The sequence below is a fragment of the Hylobates moloch genome, unplaced genomic scaffold (assembly GCF_009828535.3).
Source record: "Hylobates moloch isolate HMO894 unplaced genomic scaffold, HMol_V3 SCAFFOLD_1, whole genome shotgun sequence".
NCBI classification, from domain to species: Eukaryota; Metazoa; Chordata; class Mammalia; order Primates; family Hylobatidae; genus Hylobates; species Hylobates moloch.
The window spans coordinates 157013768-157039904 of NW_026652276.1; the positions used below are offsets into that span (position 1 = coordinate 157013768).

A 26137-nucleotide genomic window follows, 5' to 3' on the forward strand; every position below is an offset into this window, starting at 1 on the left:
CTACACTGATTTGTTTATGTCAAGGAAATTTCAAAAGCATAGCCAAAATACATGAGTGATACAAATTTTATTTTTCATGCTGAAATTTTTTTACAAATTTTATTGCATCATACACAACTACAAGAGTAACAGTTACAACTGAATTAAAAAAATAGCATTTTGGGGGCATTTCTATTTGTTTGCTACTATCATAAGCATGTTTTGTTACATGAACAGCAATAATAATTACAATTACAGAACTGCTCAATTCATAAATGTAGTAAGTGTGTCATGATGGAGGCTACTACATAATATAAACAGTTAAGTGCCCAAACATATTTTCATATTCTATATTATTTATTATATAACTAGAATCAAAGATTAGAATCTAGGTAATACCATCATTCAAATATCTGACTAAGTGAATCAAGTGAGCAAGCACGTCAAATCATTTTCCAAAATCTGTTATAGTTTAGTTCTAATGAAAAATATAAGATGAAACATACAAGGCATGGCTTGTTAATAATTTATGCCTAAAACCATTATATAATAAAAATCTGCATCTTTTGCAACTTGGCATTTGTTTCATCTGACACGATGATAAAAAAGATGAATAGTACTATCAGCACTTGGAATTACCCAACTACAGCTGATATAGTACCTCCCAGACTTGTAGTTTCTAAAATTCTGGGGGAAGTGGGACAATTTGAACTATAACAGTCTACATGGTAGTAATATTACCTTTTGGCCACTGGCTCAATACTAATCCTTTTTTGTTTCTTAATATACAAAATATGCTGAAATCATATCTCTTAAAACACATTTCAATTAATGTAATTAAAAACAGAAGGGTAACAGCTTCCTTTTAGAAGACTTAGATTTAGTTATGAAAATTTGCCATATTTGTTAACGGAACATTTTTAGGGTCAAATATAGATCATACTGTATTTTTCAATTTAGAGTCTGTGATAAATACTTGTACAAATAACTATAAACACAACCAAATTAGTTTTAAAAATGTAAATTACCATTTTTATCTCCTTAGTAACTTTAATCACTTGATTTTATCCAATTTAAGGACAAACTTCAAAAAACTGTGAAATTTGTATTCTGACTAAGCACAAAAGTACACAAATATTAGTTCTAGTCAGAAATTTCAGCTGACAAGTGAAAATCTCACTTTGAAAGTAGATCTGGGACACGGAAGTTAAATTTTTGATCTAAACACATCATAAATATATTGCAATGTAAAAATAATTTTTTAAAAGAAATGTTTAACAGTCTTTTTACTCTACCATCTCAAACATGTAAAATTTTTCCCTAAAAGAAAATAGTCTAAGATAAACATCTCATCTGAAACCCAATTTTATAAAATAGAATAAAACTAATTACTCTTATATGTACTTGAGCCAAGTAGTTGCTGCTTCCAGATGTGAGCTAAAAATCATGACCTAATGACATTATGGTAAGCAACCTTTTGCTTATAACCCTAGTAACTTGAAATTCAATTCGTATTGCTTATCAAAGACCCATATGTATTTGTAAATTTAAAAATTTACATCTTTTAAAAAGTACCTAACAAACTATTTTCTTAAATAAAATATAATTATTATATAAAGAACTGTTTATTCTAAGAACTTCAAAAGACAAACAAAATGGGGTGCGGGAGAGTTGGGCACATGCCCTCCAAGAAAATATCTAGAATTATATCACAATAATAAGGCTAAGAACCATGAAGGATTTATTAGGCTAAAGTTTCAAGTCTCCTAATATGTTACTTTAATTGTGTTTTTGATGGTCTCCTACCTATTTGAACATTGCAGTGTCCTTTCCAAACTGCAAATCAGACAATCTGAAGTGTGCTATATTTTATTGTAATTTTCTTAGAGAAAATAATTGCTTCACTGGCCTAACAAAAAAGGCACAGAAAAACTGTACACAAATAAAATATAGCCATTTAAATGTTCCATACTTAAGATGGTTATTCAGTAATTTCAAACAATTTATGTGGTATCTAATATTTTCATACTATTCTTATTTCAAATCTCAAATACATTAATCTCTATTATTTATAAATAATTTCCTTAGACAATGGATCAGTCTTACCTTTATTGGAATGATGAAGGGGTACTAAATTTTAACAGAAAATTAAGCTAAAGATTATGTTCCAAAGCATTTTATAAGTGTTCATTCTCAATTTAAAATATTTTAGAAAACAATGCTACCAAAATCTTAGTCCAGCAGTATTAGTTTGATTGTCACTACTAACTATTTGAACTTTCCTCTCATTTTTAATCATACCAATCTGAGTCAGCAGGGATTTCCAATATATATTTTAAACGATAGAACACAGATATGGGAGACAGAGAAACTTGGTCTGGCTCCAATTGTACTACTTAGTAAGTATGTAATCTTCAGCCAGTCCCTCAACTTCTTCATGCCTTTCCTTCCTCTTCTAAAAGATAAGGAGCCTATCACTCTCCTTTGCTGGACTCATGGAACTGTGGGAAATCACATAAGAAAAACATAGGAAAGAACTCTAAAAAGGGCCAATGTGCTATCAACATACAGAGGTTTGTTATAGTACTGGATTTTATTAGAATGACCAGTCTACTAGGGTGTAACTTAAAGTTATTCCAGGAAGTATCAGAAAAATTTCTGTAACATATCTTTACCATGTCCTCTGGATAGGGTCTGAGAGCAGTTTAGAAAAGTGTATTAATACGTATCCTATTCCTATGGAAAAAAGCACATTGGACATTGACCTAAGAAAAGCTAAAAGCCTCATTCACTCTTTCTAGATGTTTTATGGCTATACTTCTGCTTCACCTGAATGTGTGTTTGTAGTTTTATTAATTTACAGCCTGTTTTGTTCTAGGCTTATTCTGACAGTTACTTAACTCTCTCTGAAAGTAGCCACATGCCATCTTTATTTCTCTTCTATCTTTTTACTTGTTTCAAATTCTTGTTTTTTTTCTGACTCAAATTCCACTAAAACTAGATAGAGTAAAAAAAAAAAATTCAAAAGATGAAGAAAAAAAGATTCAAAATTAAGTGACTAAAAGCAAATGTTTCTTCTACTTTCCATCCTTTTCAGGAGATACTATGCATGCACTCTAATGGTATATAAGAAGCACAGATCATCAGAAAAATCTGTTTAATTTACACAATGTAATTTTCCAAGGTTAAAAGACATAAGCAAGAAATTTTCCAAGGTTAAAAGACACGAGCAAGTAAACAAGGGTTGATTTTTGTATGAGTATATCTAAAAGATAGTTTTGAAGAAATGAATGGTGATAATGAAGTAAATGGGACATGAGGACAGGATGGGAACAGAATAGAAAGGATATGATAAAATGCCTTTAACTTTTTTTGATTTTACAGTCACTAAATGTGTAAAATTTACACATTTTAGTAAATGTGTAGTTCACTAGCTAAATGTGAAAGCAGACAGGTGACTGGTCACATATGGAGAAGCAGATTTGGAAGCCCTACTAGAGATATAGGTGATTTTTTTGAAGTCATATAATTAAAAATTTTGAGACAAAAGGGGACCTATATCATATATAGACATAGATCATGTCAAATGAGAAAATGAGAATGAGATAAAAAATACAAACAGAATCTGTATCAGAGAAGTATGCAGTAGTAGTCAGAAAATATAGCAGAAGAAAAACGAAAATGAAGGTTTTTTTTGTTTGTTTTTTGTTTTTTGTTTTTTTACTGGAAAGGCCATAATGAACTTAAAGGACTGATTTGGGTTTAATAGTAAGGATGGCTTGAGTTGGCAATGAATTAAGAGAAGACTAGTGTTAAAACACACACACACACACACACACACACTCAACGAATTTAAGATACTCAGGAAAACTTGGAGAAAATAATATGAAAATTAAGGGGAAACCTGAGTGTGTTTAAAGGCAGAATTAAATAAAGCTTATGTTTTAGGGTTGAGAGAGTCAGACTAATAAACAGGCTGTTTCAGACCTAAGTTAGGCACTTAGGGATGGGGAAAGGGAAACCTGATTTCTGTCACGAGAAAACAGAACGAAATTAATCTCAACCCACCTACATTTTTTGGTATCATAACCACTCCTACACTTAGTACATATTTTAAATGTCCCTAGAACTTGGTAAGTGAAAAGACAAAAAAAATCAAATGAAAAATATTGAAAATATAAAAGAGCAAAGTTGAATAAGTCAATAATCTATATTTGAAAACAATTTTAAATAAAATTAAAACCAAAAGTAGAAAACTATAAAAAAGTAACTACTAGAGGCATCATATTCCAAGTGATATGCAAAGTGATTAAATTTCTAAATAGGTTTTATTTTAGCCACCATCATTTAATGACAGGATTTCTTGAACAACTTCTATCAAAAAAATAATTTCCTCCTCTGAAACATTGATAAAATTGATAACTGGGTACCTAACAGTTGTAAAACATGTCTACACCATTCTTTAGTATGAAAAGCAACATAAAAAAAATGGAGCATCAAAATATTTTATTTCAAATTTATTTTATGCCAGATCCAACACATAATTGGAACCTATTCCCAATCTATGGGTTTCTGAATTTCATTTTCCTATTTATTGTATTTTTATGAGAAACTTGTTCTAATGAATCTGTACTACTTTATTTGACATTGACTAAAGCTGTATAAAAGCCATGCACAGTTTATTTACAATATTGTACATTAAATGATAATGTTTGAAGATCACACAAAGATTTCACAAAACTATAATACAGAAAGATGTGTGAAAACATTAGGGGCTTTCAAAATTTTAGGTATGAAATTTTGCAAAGATTATTTTGACTTATAAGTGTTAGGCAATCACTAACCTGAAAGAAGTGACAAAAACATGCAGATGATTACCGTTTCAGCAAATGAAAAGCTATAAATGTCTAGCTAAAAGCTAAAATACTGTGTAGCTGAAATACTACCATATAACAATGGGAATTTATAAAACAGGAAAAAAGGTTATTCTTTAAAAGTCTTCCATGAATAATAGACTTTCAGTAATTTTCTATAAAAACATTCAGAAATTAAGTTTCTCAAATTATGTTTATCACCAAAATTATGTTTTCAGTAGTGACTGGAGCTATGACTTTTAAATAATTATTTATTGTACTATAGGGGAAGTATCAGCTTTTCCCTATGGGGATAGGCTGGAGAAGGAAAGCAACCAGTAAATTTAGATTCAAGTAAAAGATCCTAGTACAAATATATTGTTAATACAGAGTGGAGAGTTACAAGAACTGCAGGTCCACATACTTTTAACTGTACTCTTAGAAGTGTAAACTTTAGGTTTGTTCAATTTAAGGTCTCCTATTAGGAAATACCTCTTCATTGAGAGTATAGGAAATATCAATAGATATTTCTTCTTTAAATCCATCTCTTCCAGTTTTTACTGTTGTGGCTGAAGTACATTTAAATATTCAGACTGCCCCAACTGATAAGTTGTGTTTCTTCCACAGTCGACATACTGATATCTCTCCTGGGATATCTGTTCAGAGTGGCCAAAGTATGTTGTTGTCACAGTAACTCTAAAAATAATGTAAGTGAGGAGAGACATTTAATAGTTATATTAGAAGTTTTTCCATAATGAGACTACTTTTACACATAAAAATTATCTCCCAGAAGAGAATATTTGATTAATGATAACTTAATATTGTGCACAGAATCCTCTTAAGGAATATTTCCCCAACAGACAACAAAAATGGATAACTGAGTGAGCCCTGTCGATATCATTACACATAATAAGTGTAATATTTTAAAACGATTATCTTCCGTTAAAAATATAAAAGTTCATTATATGCTTAAAAGTGACCATGGTTCTCTTATCATAGAAAAAAAGGTTAATCAAATGTCAGCTAATGGTCAAAACACCAAACCTATAATCAACAATGTTTTATTGGCTTAGATAACACCCAATTTACAAACCAATAATATTCTTATTACTGTTAATGACTATTTGTCAAGGGAGTAAGGAATTGGATGTGGGGCTCAGTTCACTGTATCCTTTCCATTTTCCTGAACTCTTGTGACATCCAGATTCACTATTTAGCAGTCACGTAGTCTTTCACTACTTCTCTGAGCAACCGTTTCCTAATTTTTAAAGTGGGTGATATTTACTCATAGCACTCCTGTAAGGCTTAAAAACCAACTGAGGTGGCATTTATAAAGATGTGTATATTATAAGCCAATGTTATAAATCTAAAATGTTAACAAGCAATATCTCTTTCAAAAAAGATTTGTACTTACTGCATCATGAGTACTATGTTATGCACTTTGATGGATATCAGAGTACAGAAATCACTGTTAAAGAAATTAAAATGTGAACAAACGCAAGTTACTACATTATAAATTAAAAATTCTCCTTCCTACATTAAAGCTAACGGAGATGCTAAGAATATATAATAAGCATTTATTGGTTGAGCATTTTCTATATTTCAAACAATGACTGATATATTCATGACTTCTTACTCGAAAAACATGTATGTATTCACACCACTGCAGTTGCAGGGTTGTTTAAATGGAGGCTATAAATTACTTATATATTTTGCTCATATTCTGAAATTTTGATAACTAGGTTATTATCTACCCTAAAATTCTGTATCTACGCTTATTCAAAAGATGATGAAAATTTGTAATTATTTTAACATAATAACTAAGTTTAACACAGTAACATAGTAACGAAAAATAAAGTGACATGGTATATATGACCCTAATTCTGAAAAATAAATAAAAAACAAATTTTATGTGTATACATACATGAATATATGTTGAAAAAGAGGAACAGAGAGGACCAGAAGCCAGAATACTACATAACGTACTCTTTTTGACTGATAATAGAAATTAAAAAATATGTATACTCTTTATACACTTCATTATTTGATAATAAAAAGTTATTATAAATCAGAACTTACTACATATAACTCATTTCCTCTGCTATAATGGTAGGTACTGTGTAATCAATCTGAAAGGCAAAAGGAGAAAAATCGATAGAGAATAGGATCAAAATATCAAATATTTCAGATACACTTCATAACTTCAAAGAATTAGAAATTTTTCTCCCTTTACAAGCTTGATTCTCAAAGATTTCATCTTGTATGTGTATAAGACACATTTCTTTTTCTTTTTTTTCTTTTCTTTTTTTTTTTGAGACAGGATCTCACTGTGTCACCCAGTTTGGGGTACAGCGGTGTGATCATGGCTTGCGAGCCTCGACCTACTGGGCTCAAGTGATCCTCCCACCTCAGCCTCCCCAGTAGGTGGGATGAGAGGTGCACATTACCACACTCAGCACATTTTTTTATTTTTTGTAGAGATGAGGTTTCACCATGTTGCCCAGGCTGGTCTCGAATTCCTGGGCTCAAGCAGTCCACCGAGCTCAGCCTCCCAAGGTGCTGGGATCACAGGCATGAGCCACTGTACCCAGCAGAGACACATTTCTAAATCAAGTTTTTGAGGAAATCCCCCACCTCCTTCAAGTTATATGATATACAAAGTTGACATTCATTTAACTCTTACAAAGTATTTCATGACTGAGTCTTACTTGTTTCATATCAAGTGGACCAATATTGGTTATGTTGTTTAAGCGTGCCTTTCCAATAACTGTTTTTGAAAATTGAACTTGGGCAGTGATGTTTTCAACTTCGACAGAATAATAGTTATTGTTCGTTATATTTAGTGTGTTCTACAAAAAAAGGAGGCAGAAAATGTACAAGTTAGCTAAAAATAAACATACAAATATGTATTTAAAATTAAAGTAACTTCAGCTGTGGCTATGCTCATTAATTAAGAAAAAGAAAGTAATACCAAAATGTCAAAGAAAATTAAACCAATTATTTGGTTTTATGTATGAGCACTATGTAAGTAATATGCCAAGAATAAAAACATAATTCAACATTTAAAAAAACAGAAAATGTATAGCTTCAGAATATTAGTAAGCTGTTTCCTATTCTATTAAATACAAAGATGATCATTTAAAATGTTCAACAGTACCTAAAATAATCTTTTTTGTTTAAAAGAAATGGCTATTTCAACTTATACACTAGTAGAGATTTACAATAGCTCACTATGAAGAAGAAATGGGCTAGATTCAAGTCTGGTTGGTTGGGGAGAAATGTGGTTGCATCATTCACATGCTTAAGTAACAACTAATAGCTGGGATCACCTTCTACATTTCTAATTTACAACAATCATCTCAAATTACTGTAAAAAACAGTCATTAAAAAATTTAAAAATGTTAAATAAAAAATAACAGGTATATAAAAGATCTAAAACACTCATACCAAAAGGTATCATAAACAAAATCCGTAACACTAAATGATAAATAAAAGAAATATTTGTAAGCATCGGTTATAATCTATAACATGCAAAGAGCCCTTACAAATTGAAAAGAAAAAGACAAAACTCTAACAGGAAATGAAAAAAGAACAAAGGATATACATAAACAAATCAAAAAGGTACAAAGCTAAATGGCCAAAAATATTTTACAATGCTCAAATTCATTTATAGTTAGGAAAAAGTTAATTTAAGTAAAAATGGAATATTGCTTTAAATTCCTCAAACTAGTACAATTTATAGAAATCACCAAATTCTATTCCTGGCACAGATATGGGAAAAGAGTATATTTGCATACTGCTAGCAAACATGTGAAGTGTTACAGCCATTTCATCAGTAATTTAGTTATATACATTAAAATTAGAATTATGTATAGACTTTGATCTAGCAATCCTACTTCTGAGCACCTATTCCACAGAAATAAAAACATTAGGATGCTAATGAGTGTTATTTGGAATGGGAAAAAAAATCCTGACAATAAAATGAATTCTATTCATAAAAAGAATGAATAAATTATATTAAGTCCTTATATGGAATATTATGAAGCCATCAAAAAGAATCAAGTCAGATAATTAGGAAAGATTTTTACAAGGTATTAACAAATGTGAAAACCAAGATGCACATAAATAAGTACTAAATAATATTTTTTAAAAATACCGATTTTTATAAAGCTGAATATGTGAGTGTATACATAAATGTTAATAGGAATATGGAGAAAGATATGAAAAGATGCAATATGGGATGAGTTGAAGGAGAGAAAATAGTTTTAGTAAAAAAGGATGAAAGAATATGCTACAGTCAGCAATCATATGATTACATTTATGGAGTCATTTACATTGGTATAGTCACAAATGTAAAGAAATTTCAAAAAAGTTCTCTAACAGTAAAAATAATCTTTAAATATATAAACATTTTATCGATTTGGCTCTTAATGTTCATGTCAATTTCATTTCTAGACATGATAGGAAAGAGATAGTTAATCTGAGGTCAATGGATCTGATAAGACCAAGGATTGAAATTTAGAAGAATCTTGGAAGTCTTTGTATATGCAAAATTATGCTGGTACATGTCTTTTTCTGTACTGTCCATAAGTTTCATTAGAATATTTAAAGGATCAATGATGTAATACAGGTTGAGAATACAAATGCTTATGAGAATTAAGACAAAAAATAAGACAGAATAAATAAAAATTTAGTAATGAAGGTTAGACATTTGTTGCTCAGAGTAGTGAGAATCCATTTAATTTAAAAGATGAAAAAGAGATCACCATAATTATTAACAAAGACCCTAAACTACCTATGATCTTTAATTGGCAAATGTACTTTCAGGAATTTATCCTAAAGAAATAACTTGAAATGGAAACAAAGTTTAAGCACAAAGATGTTTTCTGAATATTTGTAATAGTAAAATTAAACATCCATTAAGAAAATGGTTGAATTAATTATAATATGATCATGTAAAAGACTACACAAGACCATTTAACACGGGAAAAGGTACTGTGACCTCAGTTGAAATGTGCATTTGTATATATGTGAATGAACGTGTGTATCCTTTACACATGAGAATGATTATATTCGTAAATGTATATGCACAGTTCGTAAATATAAGTATATGGTAATAGTTCGACCTAGGTAGTAGAAGTAAAAATCTTTATACATTATAGTTTTCAAATGTCTTATAATGACAAATATTTTCATAAGTAGAAAGACAAATGTTACTAAAAAGTAGTACTACTAATATATACTACTCATTTTAAGAAAGCAAAGCAGTTCCATTTTCAAAATAATGATAGATAATGTACAGAAAATTCAGCCTCTTATCTCACTGTCATCTACTTAAACTTAATGTTTATCCAAATAATCTTATTTTTCATTTAATGTTCAGTCTGTCTCAGTTTAAGTGACAGTATTCCAAAATGTGAGAATTTCTGCATAATTATTTAAAATAGAGTATGATATTCACATTTAAATATACTTGCTGGTACTTAAAAGAAAACATCACATGGCTTTTTATTATTTATTAGTACATATTTATGTTATTTGACATGAAAAAAGGCTTTGGAGGTAGGCCAATGTTTTAAACAGTGTACAAAAAGAAAATATGTTCCTTGTTCCAAAGGGCTAAGTGAGAAAATACCCAACAATTTCCCAGTCGTATAGCATTGTGTTACAAATGTTTTATTCACATATATATACATATATTTTCCCATATTGTTGTTTTTAAAGAAAAAGCCCTTAAACTGGCAACTTTTGACAGAAAGCAATAAGGATAAATGGATCCATGGGATCCATTTTTTCTCTGTAATTAAGTAGTGATTCCGCTTTAACATACCATTCCATTTCACTCACTGTCCCGACAAACCTCCCTCTTTCCAACCACCACCACAGACATCTCTACCTCAACCTTAACCATACCATTCACCTCTGCAAGAAAAAACAACTATCACTCTTCCTGGCAGATCACTGTCACTCAGATATATCTCATGGCTGGCCAATAAATATCATCCCTTTTCCTAATTCAATAGTTAGCAAACCATGCTCTTTTCAAACAAATGTTAACATGTAAAACAGGTAGAAAACCTCTCTAAGGTTTCTGTTTGTTTTGTTTTAATGAGTGGCAAAGCTACACAGTCCTTTCAAAAACAAGGTCCTAAGAAACACACATTGTTTGCAAAAAGAACAAAGCTGGAGGCATCACTTCAAACTACACTACAAGGCTATAGTAACCAAAACAGCATGGTACTGGTACCAAAACAGAGATATAGACCAATGGAACAGAACACAGCCCTCAGAAATCATACCACACATCTACAACCATCTGATCTTTGACAAACCTGACAAAAACAAGAAATGGGGAAAGGATTCCCTATTTAATAAATGGTCCTGGGAAAACTGGCTTGTCATATGTAGAAAGCTGAAACTGGATCCCTTCCTTACACCTTGTACAAAAATTAACTCAAGATGGATTAAAGACTTAAATGTTAGACCTAATATTTAAAAAACCTAAAACCATAAAAACCCTAGAAGAAAACCTAGGCAATACCATTCAGGATGTAGGCACGGGCAAGGACTTCATGACTAAAACACCAAAAGCAATGGCAACAAAAGCCAAAATTGACAAATGGGATCTAATTAAAGCAAAAAGCTTCTGCACAGCAAAAGAAACTATCATCAGAGTGAACAGGCAACCTAAAGAATGGGAGAAAATTTTTGCTATCTACCCATCTGACAAATGGCTAATATCCAGGATCTACAAAGAACTTAAACAAATCAAACAACCCCATCAAAAAGTGGGCGAAGGATATGAACAGACACTTCTCAAAAGAAGACATTTACGCAGCCAACAGACACATGAAAAAATGCTCATCATCACTGGCCATCAGAAAAATGCAAATCAAAACCACAATGAGATATCATCTCACACCAGTTAGAATGGCGATCATTAAAAAAACAGATGGTGGAGAGGATGTGGAGAAACATGAACACTTTTACACTGTTGCTGGGACTGTAAACTAGTTCAACCATTGTGGAAGACAGTGTGGTGATTACTCAAGGATCTAGAACTAGAAATACCATTTGACCCAGCCATCCCATTACTGGCTATATACCCAAAGGATTATAAATCATGCTACTATAAAGACACATGAACATGTTGTGTTTATTGCGGCACTATTCACAATAGTAAAGACTTGGAAACAACTGAAATGTCTGTCAATTATAGACTGGATTAAGAAAATGTGGCACATATACACCATGGAATACTATGCAGCCATAAAAAATGATGAGTTCATGTCCTTTGTAGGTACATGGATGAAGCTGGAAACCATCATTCTAAGCAAACTATCACAAGGACAGAAAACCAAACACCACATGTTCTCACTCATAGGTGGGAATTGAACAATGACAACACTTGGATACAGGGAGGGGAACATCACACACTGGGGCCTGTTGTGAGGTGGAGGGATGGGGGAGGGATAGCATTAGGAGAAATACCTAATGTAAATGATGAGTTAATGGGTGCAGCACACCAACATGGCACCTGTATACATATGTAACAAACCTGCACGTTGTGCACATGTACCCTAGAACTTAAATAATAATTAAAAAAAACACAGAGGGCATTTTCACATATGCTAATTTACAAAAGAGAAACCAGTCACTTGTATTTCATCTTTAAAGCTGATAAAGGAATGGTCTATTAAAGGTGGCAAAAACTGTATTTCCCAAATACAATGAAATGAAAACGTTACATTTATAAAATCTATCAAATCAACTATGTCAACACTTTGCTAGAAGTTATTCAGAGTCATATGTTGAAAAGTAAATTGTAATACCTTTTTTCTTTTTTTAGTTTATTTTACCCTCCTAAAGACATTTTCAAATGCTAAATGATTCTGTATATACAGAATTGCCAGTATTTATTATTGCTATTTTTAGCAGAACCAGAAATGGTAGAGAAGGTCAATACAGAAAAGACATACAGAAAGCACACTGACCAGTGTCACATTTAACAAACATTTCTTCTCAATGGGGACAAAGGTGCTGCTTAATAGGATAAAAGAATGAAGTTAAACATTTTTCATATAAATTTATACTCACTGTGATATTTAAATAAATTGTACGCTTCTGAACATCATAACTGACATAGGCTGATTTTACACCAATGTATTTCACGTCGATAGAGCGAGGGAAAAGGAAAAACACAGCCAATCCAGAAAGGAGTAGACAGACAAACACAGAAGCCATCACATACAGCTTTCTGAAAAGGAAAAGAAGGTATTTAAGTACATGTGCATCAGAAATTATATAATGCAACATTAGAGAAGGTACGTTCAATTTCCCCCATATATCAGCAGCAACATATATAAGATACTAAATGTGACCAAATTTTCACATCTGAAAGTATTGGGTATGGTTGAGTCTGAGTCTATTAAGTGTTAAGATGTTCTCTTTAAAAGATGAAATCGGCGGGATGCGGTGGCTCATGCCTGTAATCCCAGCACTTTGAGAGGCTGAGGCGGGCGTATCACAAGGTCAGGAGTTCAAGACCAGCCTGACCAACATGGTGAAACCCCATCTCTACTAAAAACACAAAAATTAGCCAGGCGTGGTGGTGCGTGCCTGTAATCTCAGCTACTCAGGAGGCTGAGGCAGGAGAATAGCTTGAACCCAGGAGGCAGAGGTTGGAGTGAACTGAGATTGCACCACCGCACTCCTGCCTGGACGAGAGAGCAAGATTCCGCATCAAAAAAAAAAAAGGAATCACATTTTTGGACACTGAGATTTTGGGCTTAAAAACAACAGAACATTTACTTTCGTGACTGCCAGAGCAGTTTTCACATTAGATTCAAGCTGAGGAGCTTCATACAAACACACATTTCAAAACTCCCTCTGAATTCACTGAAGCAGAATTTTCACATGTGAGTTTTGCCATTACATGATCCCCTAAAGTGATTGCTCATCAGAACCATCTTAGAAATAATAATGATGGGGAAGGGAGAGCATTAGGAAAAATAGCTAATCATGCTGGACTTAATACCTAGGGGATGGGTTGATAGGTACAATAAACCACCATGGCACACATTTACCTATGTAACAAACCTGCACATCCTCCATATTTTTAAAATTAAAAAAAATGACACAACCACATGCCTCATCAATGATTCTTACTATAATTAGTCTTTTTTTGAGTATTCTCATCTCAAAGTACTTATGTACTCAGTTTTTAAGATATTCTTTACATTGATCAACTCTGCTTTGAAGGTGTTGTTACGTTTCTTTTTCTAATCAAGAAAAGATATATTATGCAGGTATAAGACGAGGAAAAAACTAAAACTTACATGCCTTTGATATTCTTCTAACTCTCCTGAAATGTATTTTCTCCATTTCTTGCTCTTTCCAATATTTGTAGGTAAAAATTTCCTCTTTTCAAGGTTAACCTCAAAACCAGAGTTTCAAATAACTATTTCCTGTTCTCTCTAATATACAAGTCCTCTACTGGATGCCCACAACATCCTTTTTTGTTTCTGAGTCTTGCATGACAATTACTTATTTTCCTTACATTCTACTTATACAAAAATTTTCCATTTTATTGTTTCTTCCACTCTCTTTTCGCCATTTCCTTTCTAAATGCTCTGATGGATTTAATCTTGGTACGTATTACAAGAGCAATTAAAGTGCCTCCTGCAGATATTTTATAAATATTTCTTAGTGTTTTAAGTTGCCCAAGTTAAGAACAGAGCAAACTGGTTTATTAAAAAACAAAACAATACAAGCAAACACAAATTTGCTAAGTCACTGCTACTAAGTCCATGCTGTTGTCTTGAGCAAACAAAGCAGTTCCCACTCACTCATTTTGGACTCCTGAAACCTGAGTAGGGTAGTGATCCCCACTGGATTACCTAACAGGAAATTTAAACAACATTTATAGTATCTACAATACACCAAAATACATAAAAAGGCATAAGAGTTTAACATCATCATAATAAAATCTGAACTTTGTTGGATTTTCTACACTTCAGCGTTTTATTTTTAATTACTTATGGGCTGGCGAATCCATCATAATCTATTTAGTCCTTAGGACTTATAAGTCAGTCCTAGTTGTGAATAAATGAATCATGTTCTAAATTACTCTGTGTACCAAGTTTGTAGCCATAACAAACGTTATTGAACCTGGTGGGACAATAAAACAACATTCCATCTAGTATTTCATTCCAAATTGAAAAGTTGGCTAGTTTACTGACAAAATATATGTCTCCATTACAAAATTAATTAGTAATGATTTTTCTTATGGCTCTAGTGATAGCAACCAAATCCTGGGGGTTATAAGGTGCTGATGAAGTTATGAAAGTTGTGTGGTATATCTGCAATCAAGTTAGAATTCCACTTTCGCCATTTCCTACCTGCAGTATTTAACGCAGTCTACTTTTCTTCTGCTTTAAAATCCATGTTTGAGGATTAAATGACATAGCTAAAGTATACAGACAAAAGCAATTGATAAATATAATTTTCTAATAATCTCACCACAACTCAATTTGTAAAGGAATAAAGACCCAAAGTTGTTCCCAAAATATTATAATTTTATTACAAATTGAGAAACAACAACTGTTCTTGGCCTTGTGTGAGCTCGGAGGACTATTCCCTCTGCTCCTATTGGGTGGTCTTTCCTCAGCCTCAGGTATGTTCCTCACACATATATGTTGATCAGGACACAGCTGCAGGCTTAAGAGCACCCTCTCCAGCTCTCTACCTTCTGGTACTCGGCCCTGCTAACTCTAGTCATTTTGGCTTTCTGGACACCCAGTTCCATCTCCTCCATTGAGGAAGACCACTGAGCTCTGCCTGGGTTGGTTCCTTCCTTGTGCTGCAGGCTGGAACCTTTCTCAGACAGTAAGCTGGTACAATCACAGGGCTTGCTGGTGCAATCATAGGGCTTATCTCCTTTGTTTTTGCTTTCTGTGCTGGCTGATGTCCAATGTCTGAAAATATTGTTTACTATATTTGTCCAGTTTTACAGTGATTTCAGGTGGGGTATTTCAGGCAGCATTCTATTTGGGTAGAAAGTGGAAAATTCAATTTCTTTGATTTTGTATCTCTTTGGTCTTACTGCTAAAACTCTTGCTCCCTAAGGCATTTACGTAATAACTTATTTACTTTAAGTATAAAATTTCCAAACTACACCAAAGGTACTCCTAACAATGCAACTATTAAGTACTGTTTAAAATTTGTTGTGATTCTCTTTGCCATTTGGAACACAACTTACTAGACATTTATAGTCATAGTACAATGTTTTCAAGTCACTTAAAATAATTATTTCAGTTTTGTTAGTGTCACCAACTTCATATACAGTTAGAATAATGTTTTCTTTTGTCTCAATTTTTGGCAGTTACTTTTGATTTCATCTTTTAAGTTATGTAAAAAAATATGTACACAGATATAAACACACACACACACACACACACACACACTTTACTTGCTTATCCACTCCCTCTTCCAAATTCCTTCCCAAACTCAGAGGTGAACCAATTGTATTAGATTTGGTTTATCATCCCATTGTTTGTCTCTTTGCGTGTATATGTGTGGGTGTGAGTGTGTGGTGTTTTCAAAGAAAAACATATTGTCAATATCACACTGTAGTAAAATACAGTTCTCCTTCCATTTTACCATTGTGTACATGTAGTATCTTATTCCATCAGCCCTCTATTATTGGTATTTACATTGTTTCCAGTTGTTTGCTTCTGCAAACATTGGCACAATGAATAATTTGTGCAAATACCATTTACTATATTTGACAACTATCCTTCGAATAAATTTTTCAAAGTAGGATTCCTGAGCCAAAAAGTAAATGCAGATGTAATTTGGCAAATAATGCCAAATTTTCATTCACTAGCAAGGAGTGAATATGCTTGTTTTCAGTCACTACTGTTGACAACTGTATGTTGTCAACATTTTGGATTTTTGCCAATGTGGTAGAAATGGCATCTAAGTGTAGTTTTAATTTGCATTTCTATTATGAGCAAGATTGGACATCTTTTCAAATGTTTAAAGGTCATTTGCATTTCTTTTTTGTGAACTAGCTGTTCATAGCTTCTATTCTGCTTTGGAGGTTGGCCTTTTTCTTCTCAAATTCTGAAGCTCTTTATAGAGTAAGGATATTGGCCCTCTGTCTGTGATACGATTTGTAAACATTACTACTCAGTTTGCTATTTGTATTTTGACTTCAGTTAAGGTTTTGTCTTCATCCTATAAAAGTTTATTTGTCAAATTTATCTTTTTCTGCATTCAAAATCATAGTTTAAAAAGTTCTCCCACTTTTAGGTTATAAAGGGATTAATCCTAATTTCCTTCATATTCATATCTGTCTATACATTTTGTAATAAAAGGTCAGACTGTTTATAAAATCCTTGGTTCGTTTTATTTTCCTGATTTAAATATGTCACGCCACTGCTTATCTGTTTGAGGCACTGTAGTCAAGAAGCAGCATGCCAATCTGATTTTCTAACATTTATAAATTAATTGATCCTTTTGCCTGGGTATTTAGGAGTTTTGTTGTTTTCTTAACCTTAAAGTTCAAGAATTTCACTAACATGGGTTGATTTTTTTCAGGATTGTGGTGTCTTTTCAATATGTAGGTCTCTGTGTTCTTGATTTAATGTTTTGCATTTGTTCAGTTCTATTCCTTTGGTTTTCTTCTTCAGATGCTCCAATTACATACATGTTTAGTTTTCTTTATTTGACTTTTAGACATTTTCTCTCAAATCCTTTACATCAATTTGTTGTTTATGTTTTCATTCCTCCTGTTTATGTTCTATTTCCCTGACTGTATTTCCAATGTATTTGTACTTGTGTTCTTCCAGTTTTGTGGAAATGTTTTTCTTCTAATTCTTTCCAGAGGTCTGTAAATTCTCTCTGCACATACTCTCATTGTTTAGTTATCTCATTTCTGAGCTTCTCAATTTCTGACTTATGCTGTCCTGTTATAGCTTCTATAGTATTAAGTTAAAGTGTTCATCTGCTCTTCTCACATGCCTTTATTAAAGTGTCAGTATTTTGCTCAGCTTACTTTCTTCAACTTCTTAAAAAGTATATTTTTATAAAGCTTTGTTGCAATCCTTTCCAGGTGTTCATGTTTAAATGAAAAGGGCTTTTGTACTTTTAAGAAAAGGTTCCATTTTCGGTGATGGAATATGCCAGCGTTGCTTTGCTAGCTTCACTGTTCAAGGGCTCCATTCTCTGTTGATATACAAAGTATTTGAAAACATGGCCTCCATGTATATTTATCTCCAGTTTTGAGATGATCTCCCTAATATCTTCCTTCCTAACTCCTGTTCTGTAAACATTGGATTCTACTCAACAACTTTTTTTCTTGAGGATACGTATCTGTATCCTTTTGCAGTAATTTTTGTTTCCACATTTCCTAAGGTCTCTGAGGATTTAGGATGGTCCAGTTCCTTCTGATCTTCTCGAAGATACTTAGCAGATCTCTGTGGTCTTTTTGCACTTTCCCCAAGCTAGAGCATGCAAATCTTGTCATTTTTGCAGATTATTCTTGGAAATATTTGCTGGGTGTCCTCTTCTTTTGGGACAAAGTATTTGCTTTGTGTATCAGGGCTCATATGATCCTTAGTAACTCTTTTTGCTTTCCTTCACAACCTCCACACAGCTGCTAAGGCACTTGGGGTCCCTGCTGTCATCATGTTTAAATACCAATTTTTATCCTGGGGTTGTGGAGTACACCTTATCATCCAACTTTTAATGAAAATTTCATGTGTGTGTATGTGTTTCCTACTGCTATTCTAGATCTATTTACATAGATTTGAGAAGATAAAGATACCATACTGCTTTCAAGACCTTACCCCAACCAGAAAATCCTTTCTTGTCTGTTTAAGGATACAAAGCATATGATGACATAATTTAACAATGTGACAGCATTTTTCCTTTTAACAGTTTTAACTAGTTATTATACATAATTTGAAAAAAATACAAAAAACAAAAATAAAACATAAAACACTGCCATATTCTTAGAATCACTTACGTTCTTCTTGGCCTTAATCTCTGATCACTATATGGAATCAATGCCACCAGTTGGTTTTCTTGCCCTAAATGTGAAAGAAGTAAGTTTAGAAATTACTATGATTAGTTAAAAATATAATGGCTCCCCATCACAATCTGGTTTGGAAAGACCAGAATATCATCTGGCACTCATCTGTTTCCTTTAGTAAATTGCTAAGTCTTCAGAAAGTACCCAGCAGAAGTTCTAGAGAAGACAGCATGTTTTTTGACACCTAAATGTCTAGCTAAAAAAAAAAAAAAAAAAAAAGTATAACAAATGAGGGCTCCATTACTTTTTCTTCCACTAAAAAAAATCTAAGTCCTAGCTTTCAGAAGAGCTAAATTTACCAGGCCTTCCTTCAGCTTCACTGGTGTCCATTAAGACTCTGATTTGGTTGTCTGGATGACAGAAGAAGAAACATTGGTATCTCCCTTTCCTGAAACCTCTATCCTCTCTATCATTGCAGAGCTTCTGACACTCCCCCCCTTGAAAACCAAAACCAGCCTTTGAAGTAGAAGTCTCAAGCTTTAACAGCCCCCTACATAATGAGCCTTCCAGGGCCCTTTCAGGTCTCACCCCAAACCACATTAAAGTCACTTCAAAATCCATGATTTCTTTCTTGGGTTGAGCTATATCCATAAGTTTAAAGGATAAATGGACCTTTAAATGTCAATTTTATAATCTTATTAGAAGTTGGCTTATCATATTAACTATTAAGGTACCAGATAGTCAAGTTCTCTTTAAAAGCTTTCTAAAATGCTTCTGTTATTCCCCTGACACATCTATACTCTTCCTCTCATCTGTGCTCCCCCATCACACCCATATATAATTATACAAATACATATAACATGGCTATCTGTATCTTTGTGTGTTTACATATCTCACCTTGTTTAGTGGTATTCATCTGGCTAAAACTACAACCCTGGTTAAAACCAACCCTCTGGCTCCTATGCATATATCAACACAGCTAAACATGGACACACAGAAACACACAACTATACTCACTGGTTTCATTTTTGATCACTCATGTCAAGTAGCACTTAATGATGTCAACAATCATACTACATTTCCCAAGTTCATACTCTCAAGCTGACTCTCCAAGACCACAATTTTACAACTTCAACTCTCTTCAAATCTTTAATATCTTCTTCGCTATCCTCATTCTTAGTTCATTATGTGATAAACAGAAGAGAATTTCTACAAGCTTCTATTATCAGATCTATCCACCTACCTGCTTCTGTGTCCATACTTTACCTTCTCTTTTATTGCCAAGAATAAACTACCCGTGCTTATAACTTACCTTTTATAGAAAAAAAGAGCAGCTCTTTGTTCTTGTGCAGTAGATCTGCTCTTTCGTCTATTCAAGAACATTGCTCCAATAATTCTCTTATCTCCTGAATTACCAATGTTTTCTCTACAGATAATTCTCATCAGTATACAAGTGTCTATTATTCACTCCATCTTACAAAAAAAAAAAAATCCCTCACCTGACCTCACAGCCCCTTCTAATGACCACCTCTCTTCTCTCTGCTATGGAGCCAAACTCCTCAGAAAATCTATTTTCTCTCTATGTAACATCTCCTATGCACTCTTGAGCCCACTCTATACATGCTACACATGCCTTTACCAAAACTGCTCTTTTAAACTCTCCTGTGGCCTCCATATAACCAAATCCAATGGCCAGTTCTCAGTCTTCACACTACCCAGTCTATCAGTAGCATATGACAGGTGGTCACTCTTTCCTCCTTGGTATGCTTTCTTCACTTATGTTCCATGATACCAGACACAATGATTTCCTCCTCTCATTCTAACTGTTCTTTCTCAGGGTCCTTTGTTAATTCTCTCACTGACCTTGATATGCTACAGTGTCTCAGGATTCAGTGCTAGGGTCTCATTTTGCTATCTACACTGACTAGCTTGCTGCTGTCATCCAGCTGAGCTTTAAGTGTCATCTATACATTGGTAACTTGAGGCTGGGCCCTGCAATTGAATTCCTGACCCTTATGATAACTAACTGCCTAATGAACATACCCACTTCCATGTCAAATAGGCATCTCCAAATATCCATGTCTAAACTTGAGCTCCTGAACTCTCCTGTGACATATATATTCAAATAATCTTTTTTTTTCAATTTTAATACATTGCTACTACATTCTTTCAGTTGCTCAAACAAACCCAAAAAAACAAAAAACTCTGAAGTCATCCTTGATTTCCTACTTTCCATAATCTGTATCCAGGCGGCCAAAAAAGTTTACTGGTCATACCTCAAAAATGTAACCAGACTGCTAAAACAGTACTCCCCTATCCCCTGGCCCTGGTGCATTAATCCCTTCAACTACAATAATTATTTTATTCTTAAGTAGCTACTATCCCTGTGAAAATAAAACCATCATACTCAAAGGCCAATGCAAATGTAAACTTCAATTCCAACCCACAGCATTTTAAGATACATTTTAAGCATCTTAAAAATGTATACAAAGTATACTTTATACTTTGTCCTTCTTCCCTCTGGGTGTCTCCAGGGTCACATATCAACTTTCACCAAGAAGATAATGAGAATAGCATAAAGTATCTTTATTATTTCTACTTATTGCCACTGTTCCTAAAGTAGCTTACAAGCAGCACATAGGGGACTATTTCCTTCTGACATCCCCTATGATATATCACAAACAATTTTTTTTTTTTCAGTTTGGCTCATTTTCACATACCATCCCTCTTCATAGAGTTTCTTTAACTGATTAGGGCACAGCCAGCTTATTCTTCTTTAGATAATGAATTAAAAATATTAGGTTGGGCAGGCGTGGTGGCTCACAGCTGTAATTCTAACACTTTGGGAGGCCAAGGTTGGATGATCACTTGAGCCCAAGAATTCGACATCATCCTGGGAAACATGGGGAAACTCCATCCTTATTATTAAAAATAATAAAATTTTAAAAATAACATGAAAGAAGAAGCTTCCTTACACATTAATTCTGGCTGGGCATGGTGGCTTACTGCTATAATCCTAGCACTCTGGGAGGCCGAGATGGGAGGATTGCTTGAGGACAGGAGTTCAAGACCAGCCTGGCCAACAATTGCGAGATCTCATGTCTTAAAAAAAAAAAAAAAAAAAAAAGGTCAACAAATTACTTAAATTGCTTCTAACATCTGATATAGCAAAGTAGCAAGTAACTATGATGTCATCTCTATAGATGCCAAATAGGACTAAAAGTTTTCACTTACAAGGCAGTGAGTATCTGCTATAATAGCAGGTGGGAATGAAAAAATACTGGAGGTAGTGAGGTGGTTTTCTTTACTGCTTTTAGGAACCTTAATTAATATTTTATTTGTTTCTTTTGCATCTTTTTGACTGAAGGTAACTGATATATTTCAACTTTAATTCTAAGAGTCCTCTAAAACAGGTGGTTCCTGAGACCCATAGTTTTTATAATACTTGAGCAAATACCTAAAATCATTATTTAAAGGGAAAACAATGCAATAACACATACCCCTAGGAATTCTTCCTGTTCCCTGACAAGTAGGGCAGGTGACACTATCTCTTCCTGTAAATTCCACATATGGAAACTGAGAGACATCTCCATTTCTTCCATCTTCATTATGGACTTCACTATTAACCAGTCCATTCCTCATGTTTTCAGATGTGACTCCATCATAAGCATCTTCTTTGCTTGAATGCAAAGGCAAATGAGAAAGAGACTTTCCCATGTCTAAAGAAAAATAAAAATCTTACAGTAAACTTCAGGGAAAAAAGTACATTCAAGAACACTGTGAGATATTTACACTAATGAATTTAGAAAAGTCAAGGAACAAACTCTGTAAAATATTTGAAGGGATTTATTCTGAGCCAAAAATGAGTGAACAAGGCCTGAGGCACAGTCTCAACAGGTCCTGAGAAAATGTCCTCAAGGTAGTTGGGTTACAGCTTGATTATACATTTTGGAAACAGAAATTACAGGCAGAGGCATAAATCAATAGATGTAAGGTATACATTAATTCAGCCCAGAAAAGCAGGACATTTTGAAGCAGGGGTGGAAGGCTGGGGGGTGTCCAGGTCATAGGTGCATAGGTGGATTTAAAGATTTCCTAATGGCAATTGGTTCAAACTGTTAAACTCTACCTGAGGAGTTAAAGTCAGCAGAAAGAAATCTTTGTAGTTAAGACAAGGGAGGAGGTTGTGGAAGCAAAGGTTCTTATTATGTAGATGATGCCTCCAGGTAGCAGGCTTCAGAGAGAATAGTTTGTAAATGTCTCTTATTACTCCTTAAAATATTCCAGGCTCTTGGTTAAATCGCTGCTGAATTAGGAAAAGATCTGGAAAGGAAAGGGGATTCTGTACAGAATGTGGATCTTCCCTACGAGAGACAGCTTTGCAAGGCCATTTCAAAGAAATATATTTTGGGGTAAGATATTTCGATTTCTCTCAGGGCCAGCTATCTGTTGAGTGATTCTATATCAGAGTCAGGTTGGGATTTGATATCTTATTGCTACAAAGAGACTCTTGTTAGTCTTAAAATCTCTGTTTTAATTAATGCTGGTCAGTTGTGCCTGAATTCCAAAGAGAGGAAGGTACAACGAGGCATGTTCAATCCCCTCCGCCCACCTTTTCATCATGACCTACGTTTTTAGGTTTACTTTGGAATGTCCTTGACAGAGAAGTGGGGTCCACTGAGTTTGGGGGCTCAGAATTTTATTTTTGGTTTACAGAACAAACATTAAGAGAATGTTCAAACTACCTTTTGGATTATACCTTTTGGATTAGGATTATATTCAATCAAAATAATGTCTGAAACAAAGGAGCCATTTACCAGAGTCCAGAAGTGTTTTTTTAAACAAATAATGTGAAATGATGTCCTATCATGCTTACGATGAGAATGGGCTTTCAAACATTAACATTTGACAAAAGTCTACACCTGCAGGTTCTCTGAAAAGAAACACGCAGGTTTCATTTTTCTTAGAATAAAATAAAAATACATTCTACCTTTTAACTAGTTGGCACTAAAGGCAAAAATTGCTTTGGGTAGATGATAACTAGGTATTTGATGTATATCACCAAGTAACTTCAAAGTAGTACGTTTCAGCCTCTGAAAATTCGCGCACCTTTGTGATAAATACAATCACCACTCTTTTCCATCCTTAAATTTCTTGCTTTAAACATTTAAACACTTGCAACAACAATAAAAAGCCCAAAATTCCAAAATCATGCAGTTTTTTTTACATTCAACAGTTGACAGAGTTAAAATTATGAAGCCAATGTTCCAAAATATTAAATATAATTTACCAATACAAAGCAGCAAAATTTAGAACACTAACTTCAAAAATTTTAGGTTAAGAGTATCAAAATAACAATACAAATGTAAAAATCTAAGTAGAAATAATTAGTACTAGTGCCTACAGAAAAATAACTTCTGCAGGTAGATAATGAAGTAACTTTATACTTAAGATCATACCCTTTTAAAGCTGAAAAGAACTTAATAGTCATATAATACACCCTGCTGGTATTTTCCTGCTTATATCTTGAGAAAAAATAAAGTGAAAAAGTAAAACTTAAAAACAACATAATTATACGCCTTCTAAATTTGATATGTCTTTTATTGGTTCCTAAAAATAGATTACAGACATTCAGACAGATAGCATTTCTTTCAAAAATTCTCACTTATTTAACAAAACAGACATTCCAAGTAAGTCAATTCATCCTAGAGTATGAAGAAAATTTTACTTTCTAGAATTGGCATGCCTGATGGGAGGCTGCTTGGTGGGTACACTCTGTGTTGCTCCAGTGCTGGATGCACTGAGGGCTCTGACTTCACCAGGATGTCGTGTATCAATGTAGCAAATTGCACTTGTACCCCATGAATATATACAAAATAAATACAAAGATAAAAAAATAAAATTCGCATGCCATCCACTTGTTGCTGTCACTCAAACAGAATTAAAAAAACTATACAAATGGTATGCAAATTGTAAAATGAGATTTTCACTTTCAAAAAAAAATAAATCTATATATTTATAAAAATCACTGCCCACATCAAAAATACAAATGATTTATGACTTCTAAAAAATCATTGTCTTAATTTGGCTCAATGACACAATACCCCAGTCAAATCAACACCTGCCAGCCACAGGTAGGTTAGGGAAGACTTAACATCACTGTCTCCACACACTGTAACCTTGGGGTCTATGCGGAACACTAGATGAATTGGGATCATTGGGCCTTATCAGCAAGGCCTTAAGGGCACCCTTGCTGGGATCTCAGTCAACACAGCCAGGCTGTAAGCTGCATCTTAACTGCAGCGTGTTGAGAAGAAAGACATAGAAAGGCAAACTCAAGTGGCTCTCCGTTTCAGCCTGTTTTGTGTCCTAATCTAATAGCTGCCATGATCGATTCTGCTTTAGGTAGGTGTTTGGACAAGTGCCAGACTTTGTGAGACACTGGGAATCCCTGGACTTCTCTACTAGATTTTCCTTAGAGAACTGACAAGTTTAACCACTTTTATTCTTGGAGACTCAATGGTTTAAAAAAGGGGTGCTAGATCCTCTTCTGCAACCTCTCAGGGCTCAATGTTATTATAGCGGTTCCTTACTTTACTGGAAGCCAACATGGATATCAGACTCAGTTTGGAGAGAAAAAATATATTACAGCACTCCAATTTAAATGGCTCCTGATCTTCTGTGTAGACACTGGTTTTAGTTCTAAAAGGGCTTGAGAACTAAGGAAACCAGCGCCTTTGAAAAGCTCCATAAACAACACCTAGCACAAAGCCTACTCTGTAAAGCTGAAAAATAAGATCCCGGCACCACGGTAAGAAAATTCATCAACAGCAAAAGCAAGAGGGCCACCTGGCGCTCAAGGTGTGAGGGCCTAGAGGCAACCCAGAGGCCGGGCTTGGGCCGAAGCCGGGTGTTCCCAGGCTGGGCCTCATTAGAGGCGACACAGCAACTCGATCACGAGCCCTGATCGCCGCCGTACCTGCGGCGGGCCCAGCACCCCAGTGGCCTCCCCTCCTTGTCAGGCCCGGCTCAGCCGCGGCGCAGCCGCTCAGCCCCGCTCCGGAAGGGGACCTGGGGACTGCACGTCCGGGGTCGCTCACCGGCACGCAGAGCACTGCGCAGTCCCGGGCTGCTTCGGCGCGGACAGGGCCGAGGACAGGGTCGCAGAGTCCACAGTCCCGGGAGCCGGGGGGTGGAGCGACCAGCCTGGAGCGCGCGGCCGCCGCAGAGCTGGGACGGGGGAGGGGTAGGACAACGACGGCATCAG

At 34.3% G+C, this 26137-nt stretch overlaps 1 protein-coding gene and 1 long non-coding RNA gene across 3 annotated transcripts in view; both read right to left on the minus strand.

Moving 5' to 3' along the window:
* Positions 1 to 48: 48 nt before the first annotated feature.
* On the minus strand, positions 49 to 26133 carry TMEM106B (transmembrane protein 106B). Of its 2 annotated transcripts, none has more exons than XM_032760436.2 (8): positions 25971 to 26133; positions 22371 to 22589; positions 18865 to 18928; positions 12930 to 13089; positions 7541 to 7681; positions 6912 to 6961; positions 6247 to 6300; positions 49 to 5528 (listed from the first exon to the last, which is right to left on the minus strand). In XM_032760436.2, exons 2-8 carry the CDS (start codon positions 22585 to 22587, stop codon positions 5390 to 5392), a joined length of 825 nt encoding a protein of 274 aa, XP_032616327.1. In that variant the 5' UTR covers positions 22588 to 22589; positions 25971 to 26133; the 3' UTR covers positions 49 to 5389. The 2 variants fall into 2 exon arrangements, with proteins under 2 accessions (XP_032616327.1, XP_032616336.1); XM_032760445.2 differs by lacking the exon at positions 25971 to 26133 and adding an exon at positions 25850 to 25942.
* LOC131384641 (uncharacterized) overlaps positions 49 to 26137 on the minus strand; it is a 32147-nt gene continuing 6058 nt past the window's right edge. The window contains exon 2 of the long non-coding RNA XR_009215700.1: positions 49 to 551. This is a non-coding gene — a long non-coding RNA (uncharacterized LOC131384641). The remainder of the gene's footprint in view (positions 552 to 26137) is intronic.